Source organism: Hyalella azteca, unplaced genomic scaffold (assembly GCF_000764305.2).
Source record: "Hyalella azteca isolate HAZT.00-mixed unplaced genomic scaffold, Hazt_2.0.2 contig4954, whole genome shotgun sequence".
Taxonomy (NCBI): domain Eukaryota; kingdom Metazoa; phylum Arthropoda; class Malacostraca; order Amphipoda; family Hyalellidae; genus Hyalella; species Hyalella azteca.
The window spans coordinates 7,661-18,636 of NW_025935162.1; the positions used below are offsets into that span (position 1 = coordinate 7,661).

The 10,976-nt window shown below is 40.7% G+C and overlaps 1 protein-coding gene across 1 annotated transcript; it reads right to left on the bottom strand.

The window, feature by feature from the left end:
• Positions 1 to 1,936: 1,936 nt before the first annotated feature.
• LOC125177792 lies at positions 1,937 to 7,471 on the bottom strand. Its single transcript, XM_047880207.1, has 2 exons — positions 6,141 to 7,471; positions 1,937 to 3,911 (listed from the first exon to the last, which is right to left on the bottom strand). The coding sequence occupies exons 1-2, from the start codon at positions 7,298 to 7,300 to the stop codon at positions 2,381 to 2,383; spliced, it is 2,691 nt and encodes an 896-aa protein (XP_047736163.1). The 5' UTR covers positions 7,301 to 7,471; the 3' UTR covers positions 1,937 to 2,380.
• Positions 7,472 to 10,976: the final 3,505 nt, after the last annotated feature.

The following is a 10,976-nucleotide window of genomic DNA, read 5'->3' on the forward strand; positions in this document are numbered from 1 at the left end:
GGTACATACTAGGTATAACCAACTGAGCTGGAAATAACATAAACATAACATAGTGATGTCGGCGCTGAAGTGTAGCCTGTGTAGGCCTGATGTGGCCTGTCGCCGATTCTTTTCCTTTTCTTGCCTTGTTCATAGTCTCATAGATCTAAACTTTGTCATTTGACCGGATCTTTTCATGACTGGCAATAGTTTGAAGTAGCTACTAGACTTCCACCGGGTTCGATAAGGAGCTAGGCATTTACAATCTGGGATGGAAGCCGTCTGGTCCACATGACTTGTTGGGATTTTGAGCTACCAGGCGCTTGAGAACCTCTTCTTTGTGTATTTCAAAACATGTTAACTTTGAGCCAACTGGGCGCTCCTCAATATCTGGAATACTATTCAAGTCCTCATCTGTGAACACACTGCTGAAGAACTTATCAAGAACGTTAGCCTTGCCCTCATCAGAGGAAATCTTTCGTTGGTCTACTTTCAAATCAGATATACCGTTCTTTGACTTACACTTCGAACTAGCGTACGAATAGAAGGCTTTCGGATTCTTTTTGGCATTTTTAGCAATATTTTTTTCAAAGTTTTTCACTGCAATGCGACAAACTTTTTTAGCTTGATTTTGAGCTCTGGCATACAGGTTATAATCAGACTCGCTGCGAGTTTGTAAATAACGCTTGTAGGCTTCTTTCTTGGTCTTAAACTGTGTCTTAACTGCACTGGTCATCCACTGGGATTTTTTGACTCCTCCAAGCATAATCTTGGGTAAATAGGCATCAACTGCAGACATAACCGTGTCTTTGAGAAACGACCATGAATCAGCCACATTCATGTTCTTAATACAGTCCGAAATATTCGCCGCATTCACTGTTTCACGGAGTTATCATAGTCGCCTTTTGCAAAGTTCAAACGTTTACGCTTCCGAAGCGTCTTTTCTGCATAACACTTAATATTGAAAAACAATGATTGGTGGTGGCTTTTGCCCAACGGAGCCTCGTGGCAAAGCTCATCTATCATTGATTCTTCACTAGTAAACACAAGATCTAGAACATTTGGGGTCTGTTTATCCCTAAAATGGGTTGGCTTGGTGATGTTCTGGATTAAAAATGAGTCTCGTACAGACTCCAAGAACAGGGATGCTGGGTGATTCTCATCTCTTGGAGAAGATTCATCTGCCCAGTCTATTTCTGGATGGTTAAAGTCACCAACGATCAACGTATGCGACCTGCTGAATGACATTGTTACCGGTGTCCCAACGCGGGTGAGACGAACTCGTCGCCTACTTTGACTAACTTGTTGGTAACCAAGAATTAGTGAAACTAATATGATGACTAGATGTTGAAAAGGAAAATGAAATGCAAATACTGGTTCTAATAACTATTGGGATCTCATACAGTGAAAGTGACAGGAAAATGACAGAATAAGGAAAATGTGTAAGACTGATTAACTGAAGCTGAACTAAAGATGACGCCAAATAAAAATGCACACAGACCAATGAGTAAGATGCGCACCAATAATGGCTTCCAATACAAGCCAGTTAGGAGGTTTATAGGGTGCTTTAGAGCAAATCACTCAAGAGGTTAGGGACTAGGGAGATCTTTCCAGCAAATCACTTGAGAGGTTAGGGACTAGGGAGCGTGGGACAGCAATTTATACAGCACCACACTTTAGAATAGTTTTTGGCATAAATTTATGTAATCAATTACTGATCTGAACCTGACCTGAAAAGAATGAGAATTATTTTAGTCGAATTTATAAAATAGTTAAACACTTCAATATAAACACACAGTAACACACATAAGAGGGAAAAAGGGGACAACATATAAGAGGAACAAGAGGGTGTGCTGCAAAGTAGCCTAAACCACTCCTGCCAACATGCCCCCCCACCAGCACATCCCTTATGCCAATGATGCTTACTAAGGACATTTTATTAAGCGAATTACAAAATTTTACAGTTAAAACAACTATCTGAACATCAAAAATTACTTTGTCACCCTGCTGAGATCCCATACTCTAACAAGGATAATTTATTGCACTTTCTTAACATCTACAATTAAAATCCAATTCTGCTCAGCAGACAGGATATTTTCCTACCGCATACATTTTAGAAACGCATTAATTACAAACATTAATAATTTACACCAGTAATTAAAATTACAACAACACTTGAAAACATTTTTACAATCCTCACACCATGTAAAAATAGTAACAAAGCTAGAACATATATAATGTCTACCACCAAGTAATTTACAAAGGTTGAAACTGCCATGACATCACTGTCGCAATGCACACACTTGAATATTTTTTCTTTGGCAATACTGCAAAATCCAAATGCAGGAAATGATGAATAAAATATTGTTTAAATCAAATGCCACAATTCACAACAATTTGCTCATGAACTACACCTTCGCCTATTACGCTTTCGTTCAAGAGTGACAAGCTGAACATTGGGAAGATCCTGGACTGAACCCTTAGATCTTGTGTGTCTTACAGTTGCTTGACTTGTAATATCTGGCTCACCAGACTGCTTAGTCATCTTTTTCAAACGAGACACTCTGGCAGAAGGTAATGGGTCTTGTGTGAATCCAGTGAAAGGCGAGTTTGACTCTTCATCATCAGAGTCATCCAACTCCTCAGACTCAAGGCCAGCAGCTGGTGTTTCACACGATACATTCTGTTCAGCTCCCTGAATTTCTTGGATCTTCCTGTCAGCCACTGCAAGTTCTGGATCAATGTCTTCATGTGACTGATCCCCCACAAGCAAGGAATTCAGTGATGCAAGGCTAAATTCACTATCATCATCATCCCAATCCATTGTGAGCTTATACAACTGTTGCAATCTTGTTATGCCCTCTGTGGTCTCATCATTAGCTTCATCAACTACCTGTACTCCACCAATACAATTGTGAGCGTCTGTAGCAGGTTCAACCACTTGTTCCTGCTCAATATAGCCACGAGCATCTTCAGCTGCAATAACCACCTGTTCTGGTGCAGTACACACATGAGCATCATGAATTTCAACACTGCAAAACGATTCAGCCTCAACTGCTGCTTCAAAATGACAACCTCTACAGAGCCCATGTACTTCAGATCTCAATGAAGATGACTGCAATGACTGATCCAATAACCTCGAGTTAGCAGCATCAGCCGACCACATTTTTGGCTGAGAGCTGGCCAAAGAATTACCAAAACCAGAAAAGAGTGAGCTTGAATCATCATCTGAACCAAAAAAGTTAATGCTGTCAGGATCTGAACTTGTGTCACTTAGGCCAATAGAACTTTCAGAATCCATAGAAGAGTGACTAACACTAGTCAATGGCACGGTACTCTCAACCTCTCCAATATCATGCATTCTTGACCCACTCATGACATCGTCACCTCTCTCATCTCTCACTGTCAAAACAAATGAAGGATGCTCTGCTAAATACTTAGGTGGCAATTTATATGCACGCAATTGACTGTGGTGAGCTCTAACATGCTCAACACCATTCTGGTCCACCAACTCATAGGTGACTCCATTTTCATTGGCAACATTGACTTTGAAAGGCCCCCTGAAAGTTGGACTTAATTTATTAGTGCTAAGAAAACCCTTATGTTGACACTTCATGAGCACCAACTGTCCCACACTAAATTTAACAAATTTGGGATGGCCATGTCGCCAGTGTTCAGCCAGAGTCCCTTGGAGAGGTGGGTCACAATTAGTATTATGGGAACGTGTGAGCAAAAAGTTAGAGGGAGACATCTGTAATGCTGAATGCCAAGTATGATTATACACGATTAGTGCTTTTGGCAACGCTACATCCCATGGTACCTCATCACTGACCAGGCTACGCAGAAAGTTTTTGATAGTTCGATTTACACGCTCTATAGCTCCATTGCTGGTCGGGCAATAAGGAGTGGTAAGCTTATGATTAACATTAGATCTGTCTCTTATACACATCTAGATGTGTATAAGAGACAGATCTAAACCTGACCTGAAAAGAATGAGAATTATTTTAGTTGAATTTATAAAATAGTTAAACACTTCAATATAAACACACAGTAACACACATAAGAGGGAAAAAAAGGGACAACATATAAGAGGAACAAGAGGGTGTGCTGCAAAGTAGCCTAAACCACCCCTGCCAACATGCCCCCCCACCAGCACGTCCCTTGTGCCGATGATGCTTACTAAGGACATTTTATTAAGCGCATTTCAAAATTTTACAGTTAAAACAACTATCTGAACATCAAAAATTACTTTGTCACCCTGCTGAGATCCCATACTCTAACAAGGATAATTTATTGCATTTTCTTAACATCTACAATTAAAATCCAATTCTGCTCAGCAGACAGGATATTTTCCTACCGCATACATTTTAGAAACGCATTAATTACAAACATTAATAATTTACACCAGTAATTAAAATTACAACAACACTTGAAAACATTTTTTTACAATCCTCACACCATGTCAAAATAGTAACAAAGCTAGAACATATATAATGTCTACCACCAAGTAATTTACAAAGATTGAAACTGCCATGACATCACTGTCACACATCCAAATGCAGGAAATGATGAATAAAATATTGTTTAAATCAAATGCCACAATTCACAACAATTTGCTTATGAACTACACCTTCACCTATTACGCTTTCGTTCAAGAGTGACAAGCGTTCGTTCAAGTGACATTGGGAAGATCCTGGACTGAACCCTTAGATCTTGTGTGTCTTACAGCTGCTTGACTTGTAATATCTGGCTCACAAGACTGCTTAGTCATCTTTTTCAAACGAGACACTCTGGCAGAAGGTAATGGGTCTTGTGTGAATCCAGTGAAAGGCGAGTTTGACTCTTCATCATCAGAGTCATCCAACTCCTCAGACTCAAGGCCAGCAGCTGGTGTTTCACACGAGACATTCTGTTCAGCTCCCTGAATTTCTTGGATCTTCCTGTCAGCCACTGCAAGTTCTGGACCAATGTCTTCATGTGACTGATCCCCCACAAGCAAGGAATTCAGTGATGCAAGGCTAAATTCACTATCATCATCATCCCAATCCATTGAGAGCTTATACAACTGTTGCAATCTTGTTATGCCCTCTGTGGTCTCATCATTAACTTCATTAACTACCTGTACTCCACCAATACAATTGTGAGCGTCTGTAGCAGGTTCAACCACTTGTTCCTGCTCAATATAGCCACGAGCATCTTCAGCTGCAATAACCACCTGTTCTGGTGCAATACACACATGAGCATCATGAATTTCAACACTGCAAAACGATTCAGCCTCAACTGCTGCTTCAAAATGACAACCTCTACAGAGCCCATGTACTTCAGATCTCAATGAAGATGACTGCAATGACTGATCCAATAACCTCGAGTTAGCAGCATCAGCCGACCACATTTTTGGCTGAGAGATGGCCAAAGAATTACCAAAACCAGAAAAGAGTGACCTTGAATCATCATCTGAACCAAAAAAGTTAATGCTGTCAGGATCTGAACTTGTGTCACTTAGGCCAATAGAACTTTCAGAATCCATAGAAGAGTTACTACTAACACTAGTCAATGGCACGGTACTCTCAACCTCTCCAATATCATGCATTCTTGACCCACTCATGACATTGTCACCTCTCTCATCTCTCACTGTCAAAACAAATGAAGGATGCTCTGCTAAATACTTAGGTGGCAATTTATATGCACGCAATTGACTGTGGTGAGCTCTAACATGCTCAACACCATTCTGGTCAACCAACTCATAGGTGACTCCATTTTCATTGGCAACATTGACTTTGAAAGGCCCCCTGAAAGTTGGACTTAATTTATCAGTGCTAAGAAAACCCTTATGTTGACACTTCATGAGCACCAACTGTCCCACACTAAATTTAACAAATTTGGGATGGCCATGTCGCCATTGTTCAGCCAGAGTCCCTTGGAGAGGTGGGTCACAATTAGTATTATGGGAACGTGTGAGCAAAAAGTTAGAGGGAGACATCTGTAATGCTGAATGCCAAGTGTGATTATACACGATTAGTGCTTTTGGCAACGCTACATCCCATGGCACCTCATCACTGACCAGGCTACGCAGAAAGTTTTTGATAGTTCGATTTACACACTCTATAGCTCCATTGCTGGTCGGGCAAAAGGGAGTGGTAAGCTTATGATTAACATTAGATTGCATCAAAAATTCAGAAAATTTGGTACATGTAAATTCAGGTCCATTATCAGTGAGAATATTAGTTGGGATCCGAATAAGTGAGGGAAAAATCTGATCATGGAATGCCTTCACAATGGTCTCACTAGTTTTATTCTTTATTGGAACTGCTGTAACCCACTTAGAATAGTGATCCACTAAAACCAGACAACCAATAAATCCTCTAGGAGACCTGGGCAATGAAATTAGATCAGCAGCCATCAATTCGAATGGATAACTGGTACATATCTTCAAAGTTGGTGGTATCAAAGTGGTAGAAAATTCCTTCAAAATCTGACAACTGTGACATGTGCTACACACATCCTGTGCAACACGGTACCTTGAAGGGTGCCATACAAGTTCAAAAATAAGATCCAACAATTTGTCTCGACCTATGTGAGCAAGATTGAAGTGAAGCGACACACAAACATCAACTAAACTCTCAAAAGGAATGACCACAGTTGGACTAGTATCACCATAAAATATCAAGCCACTTTGAATTGACAATTTTGCTGAATGGCGAGCAAAGGCTTTGATCCTTTTCGGCCACCCTTGAGTTGGCACTTGCTTTTTGAGCTGTTTGTATAGACATTTCAATTCAGGACTATGAGATTGCAATACTCTAATAGTTTCAAGATCTGACAACATAGACAAACCTGTCACTGTAGGAAAATTACCTTGCGTCTCAAAACGCAAATCCTGAGTATTTAGCTTCAAATGCGGCTCAGAAGATCCAGCGCTAACCGAGAACAGGCAAGGACCCACAATGTCCCGCCAGCTTACAGGAGTCAACCGGGAAACGACCTCACCATCCTGCTTAAAAGTAAGGGCATTAAAATCAATGGATAAATTATAATGAGACATGAAGTCTAGCCCTAATAAAAAACAGTGAGGAAAAATGTTATCATCTACAACAGCAAATTTGTGAATTTCAGGCATATTCAAAGTACCAATAACCAAAGACAATTGCACAGTTTGCGTGATGGGGATGCGTTTCCCTGAAAAACCAACTATATCACAGAGTTTATCCTCCTGGACACAAAAGTTAATACCAGCACCATGAGCCACACTTAGAACTGAAGATGAAACTAGGCTAACCTCAGCCCCACTATCCAAAACTGCACACAGGTCAAAAGATCCCATGCTGACCCACACCTGAGGCAAAGAGCCAACTGAGTGACTGCAGATCCTGATATCCTGATCAATAGTTAGCAAGGACTTCAACAACTCTTGCTCCTGCTCATCTTCTGACTCACTTTCTAAGTGATTCTTGACACTGGCTACTCTATCCTCTGGAATGGTATTAATCACACAATGGTCACTTCAGGTTTGACATATGAACTAATTTCAATAAGGGGATTGAAATGAATCCCACTGATGCATTGCAAATGTACAATTGATGCATATTCTTCAAATTGATAGATTATTGGTTGATCACTCCAAAAATACACATAAATAACAACTTTGAAAAGCCTACTAACAGCTAAGAGTAGGTCCAAAGAAGGTAATTGACCAACATGTCGCATCAGACGCAGTTGTTTCCGTGAATTTCGGTCAAGATTTAATTTATATCTCGCACAATTATCCAACAATTCATCAACAACCAGTTCTCTAAGTTCAACATCTGACAATGGCAGTCTGCGGCTAATTTTAACTCGTGACAGTGCTCGCAGCAAACTTACAAAAAGTGAATCACCCCCTCCTGCAACTGGTGGACCATCTGGGATGAGCCCTTGGGGTAATGAAATTACAGTTCCCTCTGCATGGGGAGGTGGGGACCCAACACGTGATAGCGCATCTGCGGCAGAGTTAAGATGTCCAGGCACATAGACAATATCAAAGACAAAATCAGACAATTCTTCCACTGTACAGGCCAACCGTGTGCAAACAATTTTCATATTGTGTAAATGAACAAGTGGCTGATGGTCAGTATAGACAATGAATGAGACACCATACAAAAATGGTCTAAATGTTTTTACTCCCCATCTCAAGGCTGTTGGTTCACGCTCTAAAGTGGAATAATTCAACTGGGTTGGACTAAATGTCATCGATGCAAAACCAATCACACGATGAGACTCCCCTTGTACCTGTGCCATTCAGGAATTTTTCAAAGCTAGTAAATGTCGTATTTTTCGACTTCCTTTATACTACATAGATAGGAAAAATGTTGTTGTTTAGGCCACTATATTTAGTTTAGCAATATTCCAATTAGTTTCGCTACTATGACTGTTTTACGACGTGTCAGAGGTGCGTCTCGAGTTGCCCCGCCAGTCCCGAGTTGCCCCGGTTGACGATAGCATAATTACGCTCTGTAATTATGCCATATTGACGACCTAATTTGTATAGTCCATTTACATGCATTGTTATTAGGTATTGATCGTGTCAATTTTGCTGGCAGGGAGGATGTTGGGAGGATGTCGGTAATGTCGTCCCAACATTGGCATGCAGGATCTTACTGTTGACATACAGGTTCATACCCTACTTGCCGCAACCAGTCCAGTCGACAGTCGTTCATTAGAAGGCACCGATGGCACATCTAAAGCCATGTTGCCTTCTTTAGTTCTGTAATTCATGCCCGATTGAATTGTGATCTATGAATGAATATTCATTACTGTGCTGACTCTTAGAACCTGAGTCCTGAGTTGATGCGGTAGCAATCTAGTTAACTCGTATCCAACCACAATACAGTGCGGATATACGTTTGTGTGTACAGTCAGTGTGATTACGTAATTTGCATTGCCGCGCGTCCATTTTTAAACTATTTTAGCTTTCTAAAAGTGCGGCGCTGTCGGAGCACGGCGCACCCCGCAGGTCGTTAAAATGACAATATAAATTCCCGAGCACCTGGCACATCTTCCTGACCATGGCTTACAGTAGAGACAAATTTTATTGTTGCCGTTTGACTGTTTAAGGGTAAAATTAGAGATTTGGGGTAACACGTGCATAAACTTTGTAAATAAATTCGCATTCGCACCTCGTAAATGGCTTTTCATGGCCGAGATATGGAATTCACGGCTCGGTGAAATAGAATCACGGCTCGTAGAAATGGAATAACGGCTGGCAAATTCATAAAACCACGGCTCGAAAAATTCAGTCACGGCTTGCCAAGTAGATATATTCCATACTAGCCCACAATGTTGGAATATACTGCGTTTACCCTAAATGTATGATTAATCAACTTGCTTTATGGTTTATGCTGCAGCTGCATAGATAGTAAAAATGTTGAACTTTACACCACTGTTTTCAGTTTTGCAATATTTTAATTAGTTTAGCTGCTACAACATTTCTACAAAATGTTGGAGGACTGTCCCTTATTCGGGCCCCAATTTACAAGAATCATCGAGGTTAGAACTTAGAAGCAAGGATAGAGGAACTTGTTACAGTGCACTGTCTAGTCTGCACAGATTCTCCGTCTGCACTTTCTCCTTCTCCACAGTCCTCTCACCGAGCGTCGTCATGGTAACATCTTGAGTCCGTGGATTATCAAATCCGTGTCCGTTAAAAAGTATAATAAATGTCCCATAAGAGAAGCCAATCTTAAATGCTTCATATGATTAGTATGGTTAGCAAATCATGACAATCGTCATTTTAATTAGGAAAAATTCATACTTTATGGTTAATTAAGCGCTAAAATTTATAACATGCAAAACATTTATCACGGAGACTACGGACATGGGTCAACCTAATATTGTTCAACCATGTGTGAAGGGACCAGCGAGTGTGGTGGAGAAATCAGGAAGTGAGGTGGAGGAACCTGGGAATGAGGTGCCGGGACCAGAGAGATTGATGGTGGGACTTGGAAGTGAGGAGGAGGGACATGGGAGTGATTTGAAGGGACCAGGAAGAGTGGTCGAGGGACCTGGGAGTGAAATGGAGGGAACTTGGAGAGTGGTGGAGAGGCCTCGGAGTGAGGTGGAGTGCCCTGGGAGAGTAGTGAAGGGATCTGGGAGTGAGGTGGATAGCCCTGCGTTTGGGAGCGATGGTGGATATATACGTAAGCGTTCTTTCAGCGAACTATCTCACCAAGCATTAGCGATTTCCCTTTTTGAAACTTCCAGTTGCTTGCGTTGAAGTTTAACAAAATTATTTACATACTCCTTAAAGCACGTCTAAGGAGGACATCAGGGTTGGCGTATGGAGTATCAAGAGTAGCCTCCCTGTGGAGCTTAAATACCTCTCATAGGATGGAACAAGTATAAACTGGCGTGATGAGAAGGATTCGAACATCACACGAGTTTATTTAATTATTTTACAATCCTTTAGTTATTGGAAACAATGAAATATTATTAAGTGGGCTACTGATTTTTACAAAATAAAATTGCTCTTTTAAAAAGGAGCATCAAAATAGACAGCTGAAAATTAATTTCTCCCACCTATTAGTCCACGTGTCCAAAATGTTTCAGAAATTTCCGATGCGCCAGAATTACGTTGTTTCTGCGAAGTCTGCATGGATTCTAACGAAATCTTTGGTAGATTCAAGCATTAAGTGGATTGCTGCGTATAAGGTTCTTGTATAAATGGTAATGCACTGCGGTCTAAAATAAACTTGTTTGCTGTGTAAACCTGATCGCCAAACAAACTTGCATGTTTGTTCGCAATCGCAGTACTGCATATAGAAGAGGTTTTTGCTGGATAATTTGAACGCAAAGGGTTCAGAGCTTCAGCCCCAAGCTTTGCTAGAAAATTGAATTGCTGCGATATATAATTCGAATATCCAATAAAACATTGCAACGAGAGAATTTGAAAGGAAGGAGAATTTTTCAGCCTGAAACTATAGCTGTTAAAACTAAAATGGAAGGGAAATCGACCATATTATTTT